Source organism: Podarcis cretensis (assembly GCF_951804945.1).
Source record: "Podarcis cretensis genome assembly, chromosome: 7".
Classification (NCBI taxonomy): domain Eukaryota; kingdom Metazoa; phylum Chordata; class Lepidosauria; order Squamata; family Lacertidae; genus Podarcis; species Podarcis cretensis.
This window is the reverse complement of record NC_137176.1, coordinates 59,868,116-59,894,090: the sequence shown is the minus strand read 5'-3', so window position 1 is coordinate 59,894,090 and position 25,975 is coordinate 59,868,116. Positions and strand designations below refer to the sequence as shown.

The following is a 25,975-nucleotide window of genomic DNA, read 5'->3' as shown; positions in this document are numbered from 1 at the left end:
ATTAATTACTACTATAGATTCCGGTGTATTAGGTGATTGGGCATATTAGACGACCCCCCAAATAGGCAGCTGCAATTTGGGGGGTCGTCTAATACGCCCAGTCACCGAATACGCTGGGCAGCTCCATGCTGGGAGAAAGCCGCCCGGCGAGGAGCTGAGCCTGTCCACTGCTGCTTCCGAAGCAGCACCAGTGGGAGGCGGCTCCTCACTGGGTGACTTTCTCCGGGCGCAGAGCCCGCCCACCTTATACCCGGCGTATAAGGTGACCCTCGACTTTTTAACCTCTTTTCCCGGGTTAAAAAGTCGCCTTATATGCCAGAATCTACGGTATGTTAGTTTTATTTTGTTGAAAATTTGATAATGAATTACTGTTCTATGGTTGGAATCAGTATTGAATTATTCTAGAATATTTGTATAGAACGTTTCAATAAGGAAAACTCTCAATAACTAACGTTTTATTTATTTATTTATTTATTTATTTATTTATTTATTTAGGTGATCCATTTTTCTAAAGTTGCCAGTAGAGGGGGACAACATTTGCCTGCTTCCAGTCTACTGGGACCTCACCTGTTCTCCATGAATTATCTGTGTTGTATGAGGGCAGAGTGGGATGGCAGTTTCACTCAGCGATATATCGCTGGTGAAACCGCCGCCACTCTTGAGTCCCTCTGCTAGCAACATTTGCTGGAGGAAGGAACTCTAGCCGCCGGACTCAGGAGTTGTGGCAGTTTCCCCAGAGACATACTGCTGAGTGAAGCCAACATTGCGGTCTGCTCCTCATACCGGTCCTGAGTGATATATTGATATATTGTCCAGGTCTACTTAGCTCATCTGTAAGCTTCTTATGCATTCTTATATTCTTATATTTCACCTATAAGAAACTCCCATCCATCTTGGACTCCCTTCTCTTTGAGTATTTCTGACCATGGGATCTCACCCAGTAGCTCCCTAAGCTTTTTGAAATTAGTCTTCTTAAAGTCCAGAGTGCATTCCTGACTACCTTGCATCTGTATAATGAAACCCAGGAGGACGTGATCATTTTCTCCCAAGGTTTCAAAGACTTCCACTTGGATCAAATCCTCCCTATTGGTGAGGACCAGGTCCAAGATATATAATCCCCCCTTTTGGGAATGGGAAATGAAATTGCCAAAGAGGCAACGGAGGAATTTGTTGGACCTTACATTCTTGGCAGAGCTTGAGTTCCAATAGGTATTGGGGTAGTTGAAGTCTCCCATGACTACTATATCTCTCTTTTTTGAATGTTTTCTAATCTGCTGTAGGAAGGCATCATTCTTGGAGGTCTGGATTCTTTATCACTGCTCCTTGTGGGGGGAAATATGATCTAACTAACTTTTGTCTGTTACGAATCTTCCAACATTCTGCTTCATTGAGTGGCCCCAATTTGTAGTACTATGAGAGGAGAAAAACTTTTTCTATGCACTTTCTCCATATCATGCAGCATTTTGTACATCTTCATCATGTCGCCTCCTACTCTCATTTTCTCTTAATGAAAATGTTCCAAATATACGCTTCCTCATGGGGGATTTGCTCCATCCCCTTTATATTGCTATGGATCTGTTAGTTTTGCTGTTGTTTCCTTTTGCCATTTTTTTAAAATGTTAATTTCTTTGGAAAGGAAGTATATTTATAAAATAGCAATGACATTGTGGCCTTAGGCTTGTGGAATTAACAGGGAGAATGTCTGTTTTCCAAAAGGCTGGTGGAGCTTGCATATTACAACTCTTCAAGAGCCTAACATTTCTTAATATATTGAAAAATTGTTGTAGGGTAACAAGGTTTTACTGAAGAAAGCAAATCTTTAAAGCGTCTCCCCCCAATGCACACATGATCTCAAACTCCCTCCCCCCCTCCACTACTTCTTATTTGTGATCCTTTGCTATTTTTACAGTAAGCCTGTAAGTTATCTTAAGTGTCACCTTTGTTTCATGCCTTTAGCATGGTGGTGCTTAGAAACTTTCATGGTAGCTGATCTGCAAGTGTGGAAATTGCTTCCCTGGAAAACTTGGCAGAGTTTGAGCTTTAATAATGCCTGGAGGTTTTCTTCAAAACTTTTCTTATTTAGCTTTGATGCTCATGGCTAGGGGTACACATAAATTAGGTAACAATTACACACACACACACACACACACACACAAATAAAACCGTTATAATAATAATTTCCTAGCAATAAGTAGTTAAATTGGATTGGTTCATTGTTGCTACCTTTCTTATGCCCTTGTAACAGGCTAGAAATGTAAATAAAATGACCACCTTATGGGAAGCTAAGATGGTATAAGGTGTTATGTGATAACTGCACATTCAATAATTTAGCAAATGACATTTTCAGTAGCTCTTTAAGGAGCTTTATACAGTGGTGCCTCGCAAGACGAAATTAATCCGTTCCGTGAGGCTCTTCGTATAGCGGTTTTTTCGTCTTGCGAAGCAAGCCCATTGACAGCTTAGCGGATTAGCGCTATTAGCGGTTTAGCGGCTTTTAGCGGATCAGCTGATAAGCGGCTTATCAGCGGATCAGCTGATAAGCGGCTTATCAGCGGATCAGCTGACAAGCGGCTTAGGGCTTAGGAAAAGGGGGGGGAGGGAAAAAACCCCGCAGGAACTCGCAAGACATTTTCGTCTTGCGAAGCAAGCCCATAGGGAAATTCGTTTTGCGAAGCGCCTCCAAAACGGAAAACCCTTTCGTCTAGCAGGTTTTCCATCTTGCGAGGCGTTCGTCTTGCGGGGCACCACTGTACTTGTTCAGATGCATACTGATCTATATGTCTTTGTATCAGCGTTCAAAACTCCCATTGTTCTAGGCACATTTTGCGACAGGGAATTTCATTAGCACGAGCAGTTTCTGATGTCTGGGTGCAGTACTGCACCGAAGATTTCATATTAAAACTGCAGAGTGGAAGGAAAGGAGGACCTTTTTCTGCCTCCCCACTTCCAGTCACTCTCTGAAGACTGGAGATGAGATTCTCTTAAGAATATTAGGGGTGTGGGCAGGGGAAGCATGGCTTTGTTTTTTTGCAGTCTTCAAATGAGGACTAGACCATGTGAAAAATGAACACAAGATTTTAGCTGCAGTTCATTTTCAGCTTTTGTATTCTTGTTATTAAAATGTGCACCTAGACATTCCGTTGTTGCACCCATAACCTAGGTTTAAGGTGCCATTTAGCTCATAGCTTTCATATATCAGTTTCTAACACTGCTTTGTATCTTACTCAAAACAAAATTTAAAAAATCCTTCCAGTAGCACCTTAGAGACCAACTAAGTTTGTTATTGGTATGAGCTTTTGTGTGCATGCACACTTCTTCAGATACCAATTGAATCTTACTGTTCTCCATGTTGCTTGATGGCTCATGTTTTAGCCTCAGAACAACTATGTGATGTTGGCTGGACTGAGAGAGAGCAACTTTCCCAAGGTTACCAGCTGAAAAATTAGCAAAGGAAAATAACAAGCATGTGTGTTTGTGCACAAAGAAAATCAGCTTAACAAATATTCCAAAGGGCAGTGGGGTTGACAGTAGCTTGAAAGGGAAAAAGCTAGAGTTCAGGTCCAAAGTACCGAATAAAAGCCGCACCCGAATATAAGCCACACCTTTAAAATTCAAGGGGGGAAAAGAAAAAAGACAATACCCAAATATAATCCTCTCCCTTAAAATTCCGATCTGGAAAAGGGCATGGGAGAAAGGGTTAAATACTACTTCCCCTAGAACCATTGCCATCATCTATTTCACCATCCCCAGGACTCTTTAACTTAAAAGAAAACCATAAACCGAGAAAATCTGATCATGGCAGAGTTGCAGTCTTAATCAGGTCAGTGAGTCCAAAATCAGGTCATGGGATCAGTTATACACTACACCTATTTGGCAACAGTTTTAATGCTATTATCACCGTTAAAAGCTACTGTTTGGAGCATACCCTGAATTTTGGTTACTCAAACATAAGGAAATATTTTCTCAGAATGTTCAACAAGTGCTTTTATTTTGAAAAATATATTCAGGTATCTTGAAGAGCTTGAAGTTAGTTGTTTAATGTTCAGTAATCTACAACCCTATATTTAAATGTTATTTTAGACAAAAATTGTTGGCTAGCTACTAAATGATGTGAACGTATCAAATGTATTGAATGTTGCATCACTGTAAACTTTCAGTAGCTCTATGTAATTGGATTTGTAAATTGTTCTTTTTTATTTATTTTCCCATTTTTAATCTGTCATTTAATGCCAAGCTTTTTGGTTGAGAATATTTAACTCATTAAAAATGTCAGACTGATAAGCCTTCTTCATGACATGCTCGCTAGGAGGTAGTATGATTTGGAAAAAGAACTGTGTTGTGTTTTTGAAAGATCAGATATGTTCTGAAAGGAAAATGAAACAATAACTCCAACATTTGGGAATTTGAAAAAGAAGAAAAAGAAGAAAAGTCTGCCTCATTTTATAGCAGATGGTAGACTACCCCCAAAGTCTTCAGAGCACCACTGAAGGATGAAACTGCCCACCTGTGCCACATACACTGGAAATCCAGACTGTGTACACTCCTACATGAAGGATAATGTGATAATTAGTTATAACAGCAATGTGAATTTTTCACAGTAGACTGTAGAATTGTTATGCAGAACTAAACGAAAAACAAAATGCCTCTTCTGGGAAGTTTTAAGGAGGAGGAGAGTTTTAGAGATAAACTCTACTGTAAGCAATTAAATTTACAACTGTGCACAAATTTCATGTTGGGTCATAAGTAGTCTTGCTTTAGAAGGCTGTTTTTGTTGGCATCATCCATCTATCTCTAGAAACAATGGAGAAATGCGCCTTTGGGGTGAAATCAAACCGTTGGAGAGTTCCTTAGAAGGATTGGTTTAATATTAAATAAGCCTGCCAACTAGGATGCAGTTTATTGTACACTTTGTTATATATAACACAGTTGGTTGCTTCCTCAGCTCAACTATAGTTGGATAGACCTTTTTCTATTTAGGTTGCTAAATGATGCTTAAGACTACTAAGAGAGCTTCCTATCTTTGGGGATGTGTGTGTGTGTGATTGAGACTGTATGATTCATTCATTCCCTCTTTCTCACTCTCTCTCTCTCTCTCTCTCTAACACACACACCTCCTCCATCCCTCCCACAATTTAGAACACATGGAAGCCTATAAAGAAATGACTAAGAATGATTTATATTTGCTACAAACCATTGTGCTTTAGTTCTTCCTAAAACCTGCAAGTGTTGGTATTTTGTATAGATTTAAGTCATTCCCTTGTAAAAATGGCAATGTGTGCATATCTTTCTGGTGTAATTTAGATTTACGTATTTCCATAGTGCATAAAACTTACACAGATGTACATCACCCAAATCAGTAGACTGCAAATATTTGTTTTAAACTATCTTAGTAGAGTCAGGATGGTGGGACGCAGGTGGCGCTGTGGGTTAAAGCCTCAGCGCCTAGGGCTTGCCGATCGAAAGGTCGGCGGTTCGAATCCCTGCGGCGGCGTGCGCTCCCGCTGCTCGGTCCCAGCGCCTGCCAACCTAGCAGTTCGAAAGCACCTCCGGGTGCAAGTAGATAAATAGGGACCGCTTACCAGCGGGAAGGTAAACGGCGTTTCCGTGTGCGGCTCTGGCTCGCCAGAGCAGCGATGTCACGCTGGCCACGTGACCCGGAAGTGTCTCCGGACAGCGCTGGCCCCTGGCCTCTTAAGTGAGATGGGCGCACAACCCCAGAGTCTGTCAAGACTGGCCCGTACGGGCAGGGGTACCTTTACCTTTACCTTTACTAGTAGAGTCAGGTGGAAAGATGGCTTTCTTTTGACCAGAGAGTGTATCTCTTTAACTCCCTGGGGGCACTAAAGCAATGGAAGTGTCTCTCCCTTATTTTTTGAAGCTTTGCTGTGTGGTTAATACTACAAGCTTGTAAACATATAATCTGTGTAGAAGACCTTAGAATAGCTGATTTCAGTTAAGGCAGGTCCCAAGATTCAGGTAAATATATAGGCAGCTGAAAGACCACACTAGTTGGTCCCGTATTTACTTATTTATAAACTGTTACATCCTAGGAGAAATAGCTTAGAAGATTTTCCAAGGTTCAGAAACAGTGTATAATGAGATCCTGGTTACCAAATTGCTTTAATTTTATCAGAGAGAAAGAAAAACTGTTCATTAATTGTTTTCTGATAGAACACCTCTGGAAGTTTAATGAAAATTTAAGGGGAAAATGTACGTTGTTTATTGAAACAAGCGGATTATAAAAGTGGTGGGGTACAAAGACTATCAAAAGCTCAAGTACTATGAGACTTATGGAATACTGTCTCTTTATTCTAACTGTTTTATTATGCTTTGTCTCTTTCAGTTGCTGATATGTGTTTAAGATGAGTGGGATTGGTGAAAATTCCTCTGACCCAGCCCGGGCAGAGTCAAGAAAACGCAAGGAATGTCCTGATCAACTCGGACCCAGGTTAGTTAGAATACTTTATAGAACCCCGGGAGCTAAAGGATTTACAGAAAAATATATTATTTGATTGGTTGGGTGTATATATTCACTTTGCCTTACCACTCTTTTAAGTCACTACTATAGATGACAAGTTATTTCATTTTATTGTCATTTCAAATTATAATACCATTTATTCTTTGAACTTTGTTTCTGGGGAAAGAAAAAAACAGTTTTGAGTCATCATCTTCCTGCTGAGGATGTATTAAGTCAGTTGAACCTTAGTTGCAGGGTTTGGTCTTTCAGTTTCTATAAAATTGCAAAGCTATTTGAAGTTACTAACTAGTGCCCAACTCCTTTATTCAATCCATTGTCCATCAACTGTTTAATATTACTTTCTAAGCACACATAATCTTAAATGTTTAGCAGGTGTCAATTGAAAAATAATGCACATCTTTCACCATGAAGTCTTGGAAAGTCTTTAGAAGTTACATGGTCAAATTGACAAACTTTTGTGGTGTGATATATGTTTGCTGCATGTGAGCGCGGGTGGCGCTGTGGTCTAAACCACAAAGCCTAGGGCTTGCCAATCGGAAGGTTGGCGGTTCAAATCCTTGTGACAGGGTGAGCTCCCGTTCGAAAGCACGTCAAAGTGCAAGTAGATAAATAGGTACTGCTCCGGCGGGAAGGTAAATGGCATTTCTGTGCACTGCTCTGGTTTCGCCGAAAGCAGCTTAGTCATGCTGGCCACATGACCCGGAAAAACTGTCTGTGGACAAACGTCGGCTCCCTCGACCTATAAAGTGAGATGAGCACCACAACCCCAGAGTCGTTCGCAACTGGACTTAACTGTCAGGGGTCCTTTACCCTTACCTTTATATACACTGCATACAGCCCGCATTTTTGTCATCCTAAGCTAGACAATGGGGTGTTAGAATAAACTTGTCTCTCAATTAAAAAATTCTGTCGGAAGTACATGTAGTTTCAGGACTAGGAAGGAAGCATGTCTCCCTGTGCAACATACTCTGTCAAAAGCTGCAAATCCCAGAGGTGCTTAGTTCTTACTGGCCTTTTCTGTGAGGAGGCACCTCTTGTGATGAGGGTGTAATAATGAGCTGGCAGCAAGAAAGAGGAATGTTCAGGTTGCTGGGTCAGTGGAAGCACAGCTGCTCTCATAGTATTTACAGGCATCAGAACATATGTGAGTAAATGGCTTAGGCTTCTTGGCTCCTTAGGGAAAAATATATTTAAAGCCAGGGCATACATAAAGAAAACAATGAATAATAGAGGAACTGATGGTAGATCCCAGGATCAAGAAACAGTGTCTAAAGGACATTTTGTCACTTGCATATAATAAATATATGCACCTGCTATACAACCTTGTCTGAATGTAAATACAAATAATGCAGCCAGAAAGGTATGAAGCTTAGAGAAAGGGAACTAAATAAGCTAAAGTAAACTAATCAGTACACCCAGTTTTTCAAAATGGGATAACGGGGCTGTCATAAGTTTGTCCCAGGCTCAGAAAATAATCTCCGTAAATGTGTGTAAATGGCAATAAAACATCTGATAGTTACAGCAAACTCATTTTCCCAAGTGATATCATCCTTTATGTAGAAGAGCAAGGGGAGAGCTCAAAGGTTTGCAGATAAACAAACTTTGTGGGTGGAACTTAAGAGGGAAGAACACCAAAACAAGCTGAATTGAATTCTGAGCATGTTCAATGGGCACCCAGCACTGTGTGTCAGTTTAGGGGGGAAATGAGGGCAGGGGCAGAGAGTGGGAGTATCATGGAAAAGGTTGTGGCTGGCTGGAACCCTGAGCAGGAAGATGGGAGACTGGGTTTTTTAAAATTTTTGACTGTTAAATAGCCCTTGAATGGTTGATGATTGGCCACGGAATGCAGAGTGCTTGCTGTGGGCAGGAACGTGGGGTGGAGTGGAATATCTTGAAAGAAGGCAAGGATAAGTGGATGGTATACTGAACTGAACAAGAGCAGTGCACTCTGCAATATTTTGTTGCTGGTTCCACTTGTAAATAAAGAGTTAAGACCAGATTAGCTAATGATCCTGGAGATCTTTGATTTCATCAGCATCATGTGACTTAACTCACAGTAACTCTAGGAAATGAGTGATCTATTTCGTAGTCAGCTTTGGTACTGTACACCTTGCTGCTCTGGTCTCCTTATAACACTTGCTCTTGTTTGGTTTATATGGTATAAGTTATGATACCTTTATCCTGCATAATCTGCAAGTCTTGAGTAAATAAAAAAAGAGAGCCACTTTGAACTCTTCACCCTGCAGCTACTGGGATTCAGATTCCACCACTACTTTTGATTTTTGTCCCTATCATTGCTTGCAGATTCTAAATTCTTTGCAGCTATATTGGCTAGCGGTTTTTTGTTTTGCTTTTAAATGAAAGCTAAGGTACTGGGAACACCATATTTTTCACCTAGTACTGAATCATGTGCTTGAGTGATATGGTTGTGGAATTGTAGCCTTGCCTTAGAAGTATATGTAATACTGTACAATGGTTTAATATTCCCAATTTGCAATTGAAATATGATCTTGGGTATTCTAGTTTAAATCATCTCCAACCCCAATTTGATTGTAAGTAGTGGATTCAAGAATCAACACATTTAGAGCTACCTTCTGTCCCTGATATTTGGTGGATTGTTTGTGAATTCTTCAGGTGATGGTGTGAAGAGGGGATTATCTTTGGGGACTCCAGAATCACCATATATAAACCTGTCATCTGGACAAGCAGTAAAGAGGCTTGGACAACTTTTCAGTGATGTTGAACATTATTCCATAATTCAACTACCCTTAAAAGCTATATATGTGCTAAGAAGTAAAACTTTTGAGTAGCATGGATGTTTGGTTAATTCTTTCCCTTTTTCATATTTGAATGTGTGCTCTAAAATGAAATATATCTATCTGAGAAATGGGAGTTGGTTGTTTTTCTGCTTTTTGCCACTTTAAAATAAAATGTATGTTTTCCACGTTTAAAAAAAGGTGCCAGTTTTAAGAAGTTTGACCTTTTTTTATTTTCAGTCCTAAAAGAAGCACTGAAAAACGTAATCGCGAACAAGAGAATAAATACATAGAAGAGCTTGCAGAGCTGATCTTTGCTAATTTTAATGATATTGACAATTTTAACTTCAAACCTGACAAATGTGCAATCTTGAAAGAAACTGTGAAGCAGATTCGTCAAATAAAAGAACAAGGTAAGAAGAGTGTTTTCAAGTGTCCACTTTTATAAACACATGAAGCGGACAAAAGGAGTAACAGTATGTCTGACATTTCTGTGCAGAAACAAAATGTATACAAAATAAAATCAGAGTGACCATCACAACAACAGTCATTCTGATAACATTCCGTCTAACTGCCCTGTGCTAATTAGTTGTAATAGCTAGATACTACGGTTACAGTGGGGACGCAGGTGGTGCTGTGGGTTAAACCACAGAGCCTAGGGCTTGCCGATCAGAAGGTCGGCGGTTCGAATCCCCGTGACGGGGTGAGCTCCCGTTGTTCGGTCCCAGCACCTGCCAACTTAGCAGTTTGAAAGCACGAATGGCAAGTAGATAAATAGGTGTTGCTCCGGCGGGAAGGTAAACAGCGTTTCTGTCCGCTGTTCTGGTTTCGCCAGAAGCAGCTTAGTCATGCTGGCCACATGACCCGGAAAAACTGGACAAATGTTGGCTCCCTTGGCCAATAAAGCAAGATGATTGCCGCAATCCCAGAGTCGTCCGCGACTGGACCTAATGGTCAGGGGTCCCTTTACCTTTTACGGTTACAGTGACAATTATTCATTGGTATGAATGTGATGCTCTGCATAGAATTGTCACTGCTCTGCTACCCCTTGTATTTCAAGACCTTTTGGGCCCATTATTTATTTATTTTTATGTTTGTAGGTAGATGCACATGTCCCAACTAAGGCATATTAGTGCAAACTAAGGGCAAAGAAGTAGGCTCTATATGGATAGTTTGGGTCCAAAAATGGTTTTCCTTTGCTGTCAATGAAATTTGAAATTAACAACCCATATATGTATGAAGACTTCCGTGGAAGGTTGAAGCTATTGCAAAGGTGAAAACTCAGGCATGTCACAATCTTTGTAGCAACTGTGTAGCAACTAGTGCTGTGTAGAATCTGTGTAGCAACTAGTGCTTTATATTTCATTTAAAAATCTGAACCCAGGTGACAGATATGGTTTGCAGAGGAATAGCTTCAAAGTAGCTGAAAGTAGCATATAATGCATGTTGTGGGACAAATAAATGCTTTCTTCCACATACGCAACAATAAGTTCAGGAATGTTGTTGTTGTTGTTGTTAAATTTCTATACTGCCCTTCATCCAAGGATAACAGTGTGGGTTACAATATTTAAAACACAAAAATACACAACATAGTAGCAAACAAAAACAATATGTAGGTTACTGGAAGTGGAATTCAAAAGGCAGAGTTATTTGGAGACAGGTCTCCTCCACTAATAGTCATTCCCTGTTCCTTCTTTTTTCTTTCATTCTTTTGCCAAGCGTGTGAGGAAATAACCTATTGCTGCAACAGGGGTGCTTGCCTGTGCTCCTTTATTTATGATAAAGCTCTTTAGTCCATACAGTAGAAGCCTGTGAAACTTGTGCGGGCTGCTAAACCAGTCATCTTAGTGCTGTCAATACAAAGCGACATGACAATGATGGTTGTTGGCAGCACTTACTGCCCACTAACTCTTTAGTAATCAAATTTCCTTTAAGAGAATTCATGGCTATGCAATAACTTCTTTCTCCTATGTGTTTTGTTCTGCATTTTAGGAACTGTAGGAGTTGGCCTTTGCCTTCTAGAACCCTGGGTCTTAGAAAATAAACCTTGCTGCTTAGTGCCTTGTGTCTATTCATTATACATTTAGATCATCTGCAACCACTAGACTTTTATACCTGTTCTTATAAACAGGGGTGGGAACAGAGTAAAAACAGGCTCTTCACTGATTACCTTTCTAGCCCAGCAGAAACCTAATGAAGAATCAGAATTATCCCTCAAATGTACTACATGAGTCAATTGCACATGAATATTTCCTTTGCCCCACCGCCAAAGCGTAATCCTGGTAGTGAGGGAACAAGCACAATGCTAGTTCATGGGAGAAAATTGTTGGCTATGGGGAATTGAGAACACTTCCTTTGCCTTAGCTGGTCAAGGAGCTACTAGGTAGAATAACACTGGATCTGCCGAAGGCCGTTCCTACTGTTTCCCTTCGCAGAAGCTTTTTATTTAAGCACTCTGCCTTTCTTGCCAGGTTCTGGAGCAATTGCATGAGGCTCCCATGAGATCATGCAAGAGCCTCCAGAACCCGGTAAGCAAGGGTCCCCCACTCCCTTTCTGTTTGTTTGTTTGTTTGTTTGTTTGTTTGTTTGTTTGTTTGTTTGTTTAATGGTGGTCTGTATAAATCTGCAGTCAAGTAAGCAAAGGCAGTGTACGTTGTGATTGCCCTGTAGTTCCCCCATTCTTTATTATCATGCTGTGTGCTTGACATAGATTGGAAGCATCACAAATATGAATAAACATGTCTGTACAACATAGTAAGGTCTCTGATGTTGCAGTTATAATCACAGCATGTAATTCTGGCCTGGAAAATTAATAATACATTTTCTGTATTTACTTGCGTTGTTTTGACTCAGGCCATGAAAGATGTACATCATCTGCTCCATACTCTGTAAATGCATGTTTACTTGTCATTCTAGCCTCCCTGACTTTTAAATGTCACAGACTCCATTGCTTTCCTACTAATTCCAACTCTGCTGATAAGGATCAATGATCAGCATGTTAAACATGCAGCAGGATACTGCCTGGTTATCAAGAGGGTGATGATGAACAATCTAGCTGTTAATGCTCACATTACAACTGTCAGCTTTCATTTTCAAAATAGGCTTATACATCAAGCACTGAATTATGTTAACCATTGTGCTAATGATGTATATGAACTTGACAAAGAAAAGAAGATGAGCATTAATTGCAAGAAATTATTGGTTTGCACAATTCTAAAAAATGCTTAGTAGTCAAAGCATGCCCCTTGGCTGTGCTGGTGGTTCTAAGGATTTCACAAACCATTCATGGATACCAGGGGGTTAGGTGGAATCTACACATATATAAAAGATGCTGTGAAAATGCTTTTTAAAAAAAGTTTTGAAAAATATATTGAATTTCCCATAGCTCACTGTCTCCATCTAGTGTCATATTTGTATATTGCACTTCACAACACACTTAAAATGTTTTATTTGCAGCTGTATAGCTAAGTCCTTATTTGGGAGAATATTTTCTTCATGCAGAATAGATTTAAGGGTGCTGCAGAAAATAACAAGTTGTGCAACGGAGTAACTTCACAGGACAGTGGTGCCCTTTGTATTCATCTTAATCCACTCACCCCTATTAGCTTCTCAGTCCATCCATCACCAGCACTTTGATATTGGGTTGATCAGCTTTATCAGGAGGAATCTGAGATCTATAAGGAGCAAAATATCTAGGATTACGTCTGGTATTTTTTAAGTTACATATTCTTTGTGGAATGTCATATATGCATGCCTTTGCGCAATGTCTTACATCCTGGCAGAGTTTTGAAACAGTAGGCTACTTCATTCTCTTATATGGAGATAAGGACAATGTTATAAGTCTTTGGTACTAACATAAAAATTGCTAATGTGTATTTCCCCTCCTTCAAAAAATCCTCCCCACTCCTTTATGGGTCTGTGAAGTTTCTGTGCCTCACCAAATTATGGGATCAACAACCATGTTCATAATTCCGAACTATATGAGTTGTTTATCTCCTTTTCTTTGAAGCACATTTATTCTACTTGTATAACTGAAGTGTTTCTCCATCTTAAAATGTAATGTAGGGAAGACTTGTGTGTCTGCTTTTGAACCAGAATGCAAAGGACTTAACATGTTTTAGCGTGCTGTTGTTTCTTAGAACTAGACATGTCAACCTTTCCTGGGGCTTTTAGTATTTATCAGGAGCTTTTGCTGGACTGACTAAGTGCAATCTGAAACATATTTACTCAGAGGTAAATCCTAGTGAGTTTAATAGGACTCATCGCAAGCGAGCAAGCAAGCAAGCAAGCAAGCAAGCGATGGGATGGATGCTTAGGATGGAACTGTTTAAAACGTAATGCATAAATTGCCCTCATCTTGCCAAACCTGGTATATGTAGAACTTAAAGGTAAAGGTACCCCTGCCCGTACGGGCCAGTTGTGTCCGACTCTAGGGTTGTGCGCTTGTCTCACTTAAGAGGCTGGGTGCCAGCGCTGTCCGCAGACACTTCCAGGTCACGTGGTCAGCGTGACGAAGCTGCTCTGGCAAGCCAGCACCAGCGCAGCACACGGAAACGCCGTCTACCTTCCCGCTATAAAGCGGTACCTATTTATCTACTTGCACTTAAGGGTGCTTTCAAACTGCTAGGTGGGCAGGAGCTGGGACCGAAAGACGGGAGCTCACCCCGCCGCGGGGATTCAAACCGCCGACCATACGATCGGCAAGTCCTAGGCACTGAGGTTTTACCCACAGCGCCACCCACGTCCCATATAGAACTTAGGTCCATTTTATTATATCATGTTGAACAGATGCTTACTGTGCACATACATGAAGTGGCTTTAATGGATTGTAATTGCTTTAAATAAATAGTTTCAGCACTTCAGTCATGAGAAAAAAATAATGAAAGAAAACCATGTTTGAATAAGAGAGTGTGGTTTTGTTTTCTACTTTCAGGTTGATTGGCTTTTTATTTTAGTTCTCAATTATTATTTTGAGAGAAAATTGTGCTAAAGGTTTTGTGTCAAATATCTAGTTAGGTTGACTTTACAGCTTCCTTGCCTTGAAAGTTGCTAATTTCATAACCATGTAAACTGCATGGGTAATACACATTTTCTGGGTTTTTTCTGGAACTGGTAAAATGAAATGTTGCTGTTGTAAGTGTGAAATTATAAGTGGCTTTACTAACATTGGTGGAGTTGTATAACTTGTTGTATAACTATTGGGGACCTATTGATTTGCTGCTTAACAAGTTCCTTTGCCTTCCCTCAAGAATGAAGAAGGTTCAGTTTCTTCCATGTTGATTATGGCATCTCTGTAGGCCAAATATTTGGATTTGTGATTCCATACAGCTGTAACAATGGCTGCCTACAAGCTATGGTTTGCAGATTTTGAGCTTCTTCCCTCCACATCAGCTGGGTTCAGAACGTAACTCCTGTGTAAATGGGGAGTTGTCTGTATACCAGGGAGCCAAGCAGACTACATAAAGTGGGAAAGGGTGTTCAGCGGCAATTGCGTCAACAGTCCAAACCATTCAAAAGTTCCAGAGGTTTGCCTGGGCTTTTAACAGGAGCACCAGTCATATCAGCTGGAAAATCCCTCAGAGCCACCTGGAAAACTCTTGGACCCATGTGAGGTCTCCATGTGAACTAGAGCTCTCTCTGTGCATGGTTCTAATCCTTGTAGAAGCAACCCAAAGTCAGGATGAGGTCAGCCTTTCAATGCTGACTTCATCCTGGCTTTGCTGTAATGCATGAAAATCAGTTACGATTTCATTTCAGCCTCAGTTTGTTGCCACTGGCATGTAGTACAGTAATTGCATCCTTATGAGCAGGACTGTTGAATTCATAAATCCAACGCGGTCCCACATGGACTGCTTACACAACTGCACCTCTCCCTTGAATCTTAAAGATCCATTTGTGACACGACCCTGGAGTGAGAGGAGCCCTTGTACAGTGGCTGTCATTTTCTTTGGGCCTCTGAGCTTGCAGAGTCCAAGACAAACTGCAGCTATTCCCTGCATAGGGCTCTGTATTTGGGAAGAGGTGTGCAGAGTACTATTTGTTGCTATTGCTTGCTGTAGGTACAGAAGACCCCGTGATCTCTCATGAGCACTGGTAGCACAGAGAAGTAAAAACTGTAAGAGGAGGGATAAGGGAGCAAGCACTGGCAAGGGCAGACAACTGGCTCCTTAGTCTCTGTTCACAAGGATGTTCTGGACGGTTGCCTTTGTTCAACATGTAGCAAAGTGCTGAGCAATAAAAATGTTCATAGTAGCTGTCACTGACAGTGCTTCCCTGTTGTACAGGCAGTGCTACACTTGAAGGCAGAGCCTACGAGACCTTCCTTTTGCTGCCTGACAAAAGATGCTGTGTACTCTGTTCAGTCCGACTCCCTTGTGTTTATTTCTGTTGGCTCTGCTGCATACAGTATTGTTGCTTTCCTTTTGTTCTTGCATTTCTGTGCTTTTTGTAAAAGGAATAGCAAGTCTTCCAGTGACGCCAAAGCGAAAGGGACATAATCTTAATGACTCTGAGCTTCTACCAGTCATTTAAGCTCCATGACCCTAGTCATCGGTGATTAAAATAACATTTTCATAGCTTTCTGTTTGATGGTGTGGTGTTCATTTCAAAACATTTTAGCAAGTTACTTTTCAACCATTTCCAGGAGAATCACCCACCTCAAATATTTTGAGTTCTATATGGACTGATATGATTGAGGGCCATCTATGAAGATGGAAGTATGCTATGTTGTAGAAAATAGAGGTTTTTGATTTTAAGAAATGTCACGTCCTATTATAGAGAAATGGCATAGTAGAAACCAGTCCCAACTTGGTTGCATTCATTTCAGGGTGTGTGTTTTTTATTCCTGTAGAAACAAGAAATAAATGTGTTGTACCATAAGACCTTCTGCTCGCAAAACATGTGATTTATCCTTGAGTTGCGATCCATTTCACATGCATACTTGAGTGACAAATGGCCATCAGTTGAGATTTTAAAAATGTGAGATACTTCATGGTCACATACTCAAAAAAAATTCCCCTTGTACTTTGCACACCAAAATGTAGCCTTAGGCAAATTAATAATAAAACACACTTCTTCCACTTTGTAGGGACTGAAGGCTAAAGAAAGAAATATTTTTAAAACTACACATGATGGACGATGTGACTAAACAGCATATATAGTCTAATGATATCGTGGTTCATGTTGAGAAAAAAAATCATATTTAATTAGCTGTGGAACATTTGTATTCATGCCTTCAGTTTCTAAAACTATTTAGAGATCTGATCTGAGGATTAGTGGTTTCATACAGTTCTAACAATGGTTGCCTGCAACCTATGGTTCGCAAATTTGGAGCCAGCCACAGAATGTGTGATCCCTCCTTTCTCTTTTTACCTTAAACCATGACTTGGTATTATATCTTCACTGATGCTAACCATTGTTGATGATAAAGAGGGCCCCCATTCTTATTCACAGTTTAATTCAACATTTCATAGAATTGTAGAGTTGGAAGGGACTGTAAGGATCATCTAGTCCAACCCCGTGCTATGCAAGAAGGTGCAGCTGTCCCGTATAGGGATTGACCTGCAATCTTGGTGTTATCAGTACCATGCTCTAACCAACTGAGCTATCGTAGAAACCCTGACTTGACAAAACACTGAGTGAAACAATGTTTTAAACCAATGAATTTTATGTAATCGAATGAGACGTTTCAAATAATGCTCACTATCATTTGTACTGTTTAAATGCCTGCCAGAAGAACTAGACACTAGTAATAATAATAATAATAATAATAATAATAATAATAATAATAATAATAATATGCTGGACATCTGACTGGGCTGCCCCAGCCAATCTGGGCGGCTTCCAGCAAATTATAAAACCACAAATTCTATTATTCTTTCATTTCCTTTGTATAATCTTATATGACACATGCAGATGTAACAGCAGAAAACAACTTTTCTGACACATTCTGCAAAGCATATAAAGTGGCATTTGAAACACAGACAGTGTCATAGTTTTAGGGTAAAAATAACTTTCAGGTTTTAGGAATATTTTAGATTAATCTGTTGGTGTACTGTACTACTTCACACAATTCGGCATCCCTACTGATAAAAGTAAGACGGTCTGCTTTCTGTTCTCAGCCATCAAATGGAGAGAAGGAGGCGGGGAGGGCTGGAAATGTGATGTCATTGGTAGTAGGGGATTGGTTAATATGGCTGTCACTCCCCGCAGATTGTGAGAAGCTCTCATTTGCTGACAAGGGGGCTGTGTGTTAGGAGGGGAATGAAGCAATCTCTTCACTGTTAGGGCTGGTCTCAGTGAGTAAACAAGCTGGGAAATAGTGCAGCTGTGCTCTTTAAATACGCACTGCAGGAGATTTCAGCAAGCTGATGATATATCACGCATTAATGTTGAAAAGATAAACACATTTTGAGAGTGCAGGAAGGGCCTTGTGTTTTTATGTTGGCAGAATGCTTCCTAATGAATAAGAATGTGCTGCTGGCTCACAAAGCCATATGGCAGCTTTTCTAATTTTAGTTCAGTGCAGATGCATAATTCTCCCTTGTTTTACCTCCTAAAACCTTTCTGTGGTGATATGAATGTTTTCCTGTAATATCTTGGTTTTTAGCAGTAAATGTGCCTGTTGCTCTGTTGTAAAATGTAGCCCGAACTTGATATTTTCTCTCTTACTTTTCTAAATAAAAGGCAAACATGGCTACGGATGACACAGACTTCCTGCTGAGCCTTAAAATTGGAATGCTAGTTAATTTTATATATTCTTTTGAAAAACTGGTGAAATCTTGCAAGAGTAACTGACAGTTTCCTGCTGACTGAAATAGTGTAATGTGATTACAGTCCATGAGACCCTCACAGATTTCAGAGTCTGGGCTTTGAATAATAAAACTAAAAGAACCTTCCCAAAAGTTAACAAAGGGTAGGAGCAACTTTTAAACACTTCACTACGCTGGTCCAGCATATGGCATGTTTATAGCTTGCTATCTTTCTGAAACTCCTGTTTTATTGCCAGAACACTGGTTTGTTAAAATGCTTGCAAATTTGAAACTATGCTGTTTCGGGTGCCATTTTGGGTTTTTTTCAGCTGGTACTGTGACTACTTAAGAATATGTAATGTTACAAAACTGACGCCTGTCTAAAGTAAATTTCAAGTAATTCCAGGAACTGTTTCTGCAAAAATCCCCAACATTACACATTTTAAATGATCTGTGCCTCTTATTTTTCCTTGCTTTACGGTTCCAGTACTGCTTTAGGCTACCCATGCAAACTAGATATAGATTTAACAGATTTGCCATGGATGCCAATATCACTGTAATTGCCCCTGCTTTTTCCTTCCACCCAGGCTAAAAGCAGAGTTACTGGGTATATACAATAACAGGAGTAAAACTAAATAGATTTGTGCCTACTTTTTTTATTTAACTCTGATGTCTTCCAGTCATATCATCATCATTTTTAATTTGTATACCGCCTTTCTATCTTACAATACTCAAGACGGTTTACAACCTGAAGAAACAAAAAATGTACATCTTATAACAATCTAATGCAATACAAGAATGTGATAATAAAACATAACTTTAAAATAGGCAACCTCCATCAAAAAAGTAACATTCAACAATCATTAGAATAGTATAAAATAATAATATCAACATATAAAAGTTAAACAGAAATCCACTCAACAGTTACAATAATATCTAAACTATAATCAATAAAACAATGGCCAGCCACAGTACATAAAACAATATAATACACATTGAGAAGCAGAGAGTGGGGCAGGTGGAAGGAGGCCTTGCCTGATGGAGTCTCTCCCCTCACTTCTTCCACCAGGCACAGCTCCCTTATGAGGACTCCTAGGGCCAATATTTTTTCTCTGCTCTGTCTTGCATTCATTAAAAATAGCCTATGAAGTAGCAGGATGCTTTTGTAGTTGAGTCAGTGGTGTCGGGGCAGGGGCAGGTGGTAGGTGCACCCCGGATGCCATGTCTGGGCAGGTGACAAGAAGGCAAGGATCCCGGCGCCAGTGGCAAACCACTATGTACAGCACATCTGCAGCGTCTCATGCATGCGCTGTATGTAACACCACTGCACATGCGCTGTACATAGCGGTTTGCTGCCGGCACCCCTCGAGCACCGTATGGACGGTGGTGGGATCCCTCCGTAGCTACTACAGCTGCGAACGGAGGATCCTCTGGATCCCAGCAGCCTCTGTACATCGCTGGAGCACCGCTGCCAGCAAACTATGTACGGTACATGTGCGACATCGCTATGTACAGCACATGCGCTGTACATAGCGGTGCCGCACATGCGCCGTACATAGCAGTTTGCTGCCCCGGGTGTCACGATGCCTTCATTCTCCCCTGAGTTGAGTTTCTGATTAAATTAGTGGCATACTGGAGAAACGGTGAACATCTTTCTCTTCCACTTTCACTGGTAGGCCTGATGTTTTTGTTCCGTCCACGCTATAGAAATAGCTGGGTATTCTGTGGTGCAGTAACAAAGGATTGTGCTATATGCTGTTCTGCTCTCTTTGATGTAGGTTTTCATAATTCAAACATAATCTACTTAGTGAAATATACTAAAGGTATATTGTGTGGTATAGCATAGTTTCATAATGAACATTGCATTTCCTAAGCAACAGTTGTTATACAAGTGTGAGCTGAGCTACATATGTGATTCAGTAATTATCATCAGTGTGGGACTTCTGGTTGTCCACAGATGTAGGAAGTGTAAAACAGTCTTAATAAGCTTTGATTTGTCAGTTATTCTTAAAATGGTGTGTGGGATCTCACATCTATTTTAAGCAGCTGTAGTTTGCTTTTCATAGAAAGAACTTGTTTTAAACTCCTTTATTTAGGTCTTATCAAAATAGCAATAAAAACAGCCTTTTAGAATTTCAGTATTACAAGATGTTTTAGGATTTACCACTTCATCTTGTTCTGTTCACTTAAATCAAAATAGCAAATATAGAATTTATGCATCCCAGCCAACTTCTCATGAGATTTCTGCATGGGATGGATTTGCTTCTTTTGAAGTCGTTTCTCCTGGGTCTGGTAAAATCAGGCCGAGAGGGGATGGCTGTTCGGGCCAGTAAGACCACTCTTTCAGAAATCCTTTCTGGTCTCAGAAGATCTGAGCAGCTATAGGTGAGTTTCTATTGTTCCTTGCCTGGGCAAATCACCTTCTCACATACGAACCTTTCCTTCTCAGTTACAGTTTCTTCAACTGTCAAGGCTCCTGTGAATGGCTAATGCAGAATATTGTCTTTTTGGTGGTGATACAAAGCAGTGGAAAATTCTCCTTAGGGAGTTTCATTCTGCTGCCTTCTGAATTTTGGACTATTTCTTAAAGTGGTTCTCTTTTCTACTCATCGGGTATTTTATCATTGTTTTAATGAGTTATTTGATTTTTAACAGTAACTTAGTAATCTACCTGGTAGACGCTGGGCCAAAAAACTAATATTTTAAGAAAGATACACCAGTCTTTCATCTAGCAAATTACAAGTATTAATGTATTCAATAGACTACAATTCAGATCTCTCTTCAGAATTTCATTTAAAATGTAATGGTTCAGGAACTATGCTCCATGGTGATTCATAAATAAATGACAATGTTTGCTTGCAAGAATGTTGGCTTTAAACATGAGCAATGTCTAATTTTTTCAGTACTATTATTATAGGAAAGATGTACAAAGATAGTAATTGCAGTTGTATGTTGGTTGGTTGACATCTGTCCTGGGAGGTAATGGAAGAGTGCGCCCACCTTCGAGGTGAATTCAAACCATTGGAGAGTTACAGCACCTGCAGTGGCTGTAGAGACTGATATGGGAAAGATCAGTTTTGTTGCAGCTGGGGCAGATGAAGGCGTCTGGTTCTGCTGATGCAAGCGTACCATGGCATTTCTTCTTTATGTGCTCCGCACAGCAGTCATTGTATGTGAAGGTCCTATAATTTAGTTCCATACCCAATAGGCATGTTGAGTTTTTCCTGGTCCTTGTTACATGTCTCAGAACAAACAAACAAAAAACCTAACACAAAGAACTGGTTTTAAATCCTGGATACCAGTGAATATCTGTGAAATTATACATGGTTAACATCCATGCCACCATAACCCTTATCTATGATGAAGCCTTCTGGGAAAGATTTGTATGTGGGAAGGGATGTCCTTGAGGGACAGAACACAAACCTGCAGCTTGCTTCTGATATCCTTTTCCGTGGTTAAAGAATTTGAACTGTTGCATTTGAACAAGTCTGACAATTGTGACTAGTTCCATCTTGGCTTGCCATGCCTCTTTACTATAATTAGTGGCAAGTATAATCTTCTTAAGCAGCTCTGCTGTGTTATTCAGTTCATAGTGTGACTGTGTTGTCCCCCCTCCTTTTTATGTGCAGAAAAAGCAGCAGCAGCCAATGAAGATGAAGTGCAGAAAGCTGATGTATCATCAACAGGTCAGAGCGTCATTGACAAGGATGCACTTGGACCAATGATGCTTGAGGTGAAGTGTTATGAGGTTTTTTTAACCTTTAGAATTAACAGCTGTTCTGATGAGATTTGGCTAAATGAAAACAAAACACATTTCAACTCTACGTAAGATGGTCAAACAAAGATTGTGCACAAAGCCTTTTTGTCCGTTCATTGCCACTTTTATGATGCATTGTTGAAGCAATCTGCTTTCTAAGAGTAAATGCATGTTGTTTCTCCACCATTTTATATTAGAGAGTAAAGCTAAAGAAAGCAGGCATAGTCCACGTTTTTGCTGTCTTTTATACTGTATAATATTAAATAAAAGGAAAATTCTGAGTTATTCCTAGGCATTTCCGCTCAGTCATGCTTGCATCAGTATAGCAGATGTTGCTAAGCAACACAACTGCATTTTTCCTATGAAAACTTCATATTGATTTTCAGATATATTCTAATGAGGCTGAACTACTTTCTCACCTCCCCACCCCCAGTCAAGAGAGAAACTAAAGATAGTATGCTACTTGAAGGCTTAACAGGATAGTTAACAAATGAAGTCTATTTTCCTCTCTGCAATGGTTCAGAGTTAAGGAAGATGATAATAGCTTAGCGTTTATCTTGGTGCAGATTCTCGACAGTGAACTAAAATGTGTTGTTTTCTAACCTTTCAGGCCCTCGATGGGTTCTTCTTCGTAGTGAACCTGGAAGGTAATGTGGTGTTTGTATCGGAGAATGTGACACAGTACCTGAGGTACAACCAAGAAGAGCTGATGAACACAAGTGTGTACAGCATCCTGCATGTAGGGGACCATAATGAATTTGTCAGAAACCTGCTGCCAAAATCTTTAGGTACAGTTCTCCATCAACCTATAAATTTTAGTGGTTCCCTTCTCTCTGCCATAAGCTAGTGTTTAAGTTTGATGTAACATAATATCCTAATGTGTACATTACCTCTATTCCGTTCTGAGATGTTTCCCCCTCTTCTATTCTGGCCTCTAAATCATCTTCTCAAATGACATTGTAATTTATTACTTTTGTCTTGGACTTTATGCATCACTTCATGTAATAACTGACAGCTGCATCATTCATCTCGCTATAAGCCAACTAGCTCACAGGCCACAAATCCCACCACCTGAGGTTTTCTGTGACTTCCCTAGCCCCTCATTCATAATTTTTATTTAATTTGAAAAAAATATGAGTTTTTTTATGAGTCCCCTGCTATGATTCCATGATGCCAAAACGTTTTTGTGGGGCTCCTCAATTTTTTTTTACATATTAAGGGCTTAAAAAAATAATAATTCTTCCACAGATACCCCAGTGTAATGCCAAAAGGTTTTTTGTGTGCCCCAAGTTCCTAAAACGTCCTTTGCCACACATCCTCAGAGGGTTGACCATGGATTACTGTAACCGTTGGCCTAAAAAGGTTAGCCATGCCTGCTATGACCTCAGTTGTCAAGATTTCTCATGCTATTTTTCCTTTTTTAAATCTTAGTGAAGGTAGGTGCAGATTATGTCTAGAATCAACTTTCTTATTATAGAAGGTTGAAAGGCTGTAGGAAACGTAACTTTAAGTATTTTTATTTTTGTCTCCAAAGGTGGTTGTGGGCTTTCCAGCTCCAAAATTTTATTTTTTTACAGCTATTAACATAACAAATCCTGGCATTCCGCTTTCTCCCACTTGCTTTCGGAAAGCTGCTTCAACTGTTTTTTTCCCTCCCTACGGTGAGATAATCTTGACATGTGGAAAACGCATGCACTGGCACTTTTGAAGTATGGAGTGAGTGTTTGTTTATTATGTGGCAAGTACATAGGTCAAGAAGTGTATGCTGTGCAACAAAAACATTTGAAGGAGCTCTATAAGTCATCAGCCTTGTTAGTTTATCCCCCTTGTTGGTTATTATTAATACTCTTTACAGGATTTTCACCCCTCCTCTTCCCAAGAGCTAGATCACCTTTAATATTTTAAAGATGGTCAAACAGAATATCTTGCCCAGCACCTAGTCATTCTGTATTATATTTCTTTTTCTTAGTGAATGGAGGACCTTGGTCTGGTGAAGCTCCTAGACGCAACAGCCATACCTTTAACTGCCGAATGTTGGTAAAACCTTTAACTGATTCTGAAGAAGAAGGCCATGATAACCAGGAAGCACATCAGAAATATGAAACTATGCAGTGCTTTGCTGTTTCTCAACCAAAGTCCATCAAAGAAGAAGGTGAAGGTAATCAGAACATATTTTATGAGATTGTTTTATGTTCAGTCTTTCCTTTAACCCTCTCTGATTGAGGCATCTTTAACCTAAGTTAATGGTACTTACATTGTTGTCTTTGTCTCTGTGACAGGCACTCATTGTTTAGGTGGAAATGTGTATTTTTTCTGACCCTTTGCAAAGTATCTAATTAACAAGTACAGTAGATGAGCCTTCTTTTTTTGGAACTACATAAACACTGGCAGCATTATGTGTAGATATGCATACATATAGTTTGCTTTTTGCATATCATAAGCATATTTTGGAAGTTAATGCATCTAAACCATTTTGGTGTGACCTTAAACAGGGTCCTATTCTTTTCACTGGCACTCCCTCCAAAATAGGTGTGCATAGAAATTAGGGGAGAAATTGTGGTGGGATTTGCTGCAGTGAATAAAGCATAAGCAGAACTGGCCCACTGATTTTTTTTTCCCCCTTTGGAAACACTGCACTTCCCCTTCTTCTAGTTTCCCGAAATTACGGTTTTACTGTCTACTAAATTGCTTATTCTTTTCTTTTGGCTTATCTTAAAATATGAGATGCACTTTTGAGGTACTGCAGCTTTGAAATGTTTCAAGTTTATAAATATTCCCAAAGTGTCTTCACACATGGCATGTGTTTTGAATGAAATATTTAAACTGCAGCATTCCAGATGTATGCAGTACCCAGGTGAGAGAGAAAATAAATGCAGCTGCTTATTTTTTATAATGGTCTTTCCAACACACTGAAACTAATCTACACTTTAATGTTATTGTGGTTGGAGTATGAGTGACCCAAGTCAGAACGCTTCCACTATCAGCCAAGAACTGGAGTGGCTTTAACTGGTAGACCATTTTCTGCTTTTCTCTGATCTACTCAGACATCCATTTGGCTCTTGAGCAGCTGCCAGGCAAGGACCCCTTAGGTTTTAATCCTTTGGGGTTGTTCAGGGAGTGCTTGAGAGCTGCTTGTTAGACAGCTATACATTTGGCATTGTAGGTGTTTTAAAATTTCCTGTTTGTAATTCATGGAAGTAATAGAAGGGAGCAGGAGCACTAGCTATCAAATGTATGACAGCAGTTATTGTGGTGTGGTTATTACTCATCTTTTGGTTGGGAGTTTTGGGGATTGAATTGGGGATGTCTGAATGTGAGGCTGTTTATATGACGCTAAGCATGAATAAGATGACATGAGAGGAAGGACAAAAGATTTGGGAGGCACTTTTTCTTATTTGGAGAAGTCCAGCGGGGGGGGGGGGGGAGGAATTTCTGGGATCCTCATGTGATGCTATCATGTTTCGAAGTGATAGAATGCTGGATCTAAGGAACCAGTTTGGTTATTGCTATGCCCTATGAGCTTGAGAGGAGATTTGGATTGCCATCCTTATGGATGTGGAGTAGCGGAGAAGGAATGGGTGGTGTGAGATTTGAGGTGTCACAAAAAGGATTAGAGTAAGTTTTTTAGCACTTAGGTTTTGTCTCCCACATACATTTAGGTCTTCGTTGTTGTGTTTTGAATGTAATGTAGCAAGCAGAGTGAGCAGACTGAAAATCCATTTCCGTATTCTTAAGTGGTCTGTCGGATACAGGTACAATAAGGAAATAATCAGTTCTGCATGTCATATTTTTATCTTTGTTGTTTTAGTGTAAGTTTTAAAAAAAAATATATGGTCTAGCATAGATTTAGCAAACCTTTTCCTCCAATTAAAAATAATTTTGTCCCATTTAAGATCTTCAGTCTTGCTTGATTTGTGTGGCAAGAAGAGTTCCAATGAAGGAAAGGCCACTTCTGCCCTCATCAGAGACATTTAGCACTCGTCAAGATCTGCAAGGTACCGTGAAAGTGCAAGTCAAATCTTCTTTTATTAAAACAACAAAAAACAGATGTAGTTTCTAATAACAGCCGTATATACCTTCAGGCAAGATAACTTCACTTGACACTAGTACCATGCGAGCAGCTATGAAACCTGGCTGGGAAGATGTGGTGAGAAGGTGCATCCAGAGATTCTATGCACAGCATGAGGGAGATATGTCTTTTGCCAAGAGGCATCATCAGGAGGGTAAGGATCCA

The 25,975-nt window shown here is 40.0% G+C and overlaps 1 protein-coding gene across 10 annotated transcripts in view; it reads left to right on the top strand.

The window, feature by feature from the left end:
* Nucleotides 1-25,975, top strand: part of NCOA2 (nuclear receptor coactivator 2) — a 129,698-nt gene that overhangs the window by 67,908 nt on the left and 35,815 nt on the right. For all 10 annotated transcript variants that reach the window (XM_079983038.1, XM_079983036.1, XM_079983031.1 and 7 more), the window contains 7 exons: nt 6,344-6,448; nt 9,475-9,647; nt 21,614-21,717; nt 22,352-22,529; nt 23,711-23,899; nt 25,635-25,736; nt 25,824-25,964. In XM_079983038.1, the coding sequence (XP_079839164.1) occupies nt 6,363-6,448; nt 9,475-9,647; nt 21,614-21,717; nt 22,352-22,529; nt 23,711-23,899; nt 25,635-25,736; nt 25,824-25,964 (973 nt within the window). In that variant the 5' untranslated portion in view covers nt 6,344-6,362. The remainder of the gene's footprint in view (nt 1-6,343; nt 6,449-9,474; nt 9,648-21,613; nt 21,718-22,351; nt 22,530-23,710; nt 23,900-25,634; nt 25,737-25,823; nt 25,965-25,975) is intronic.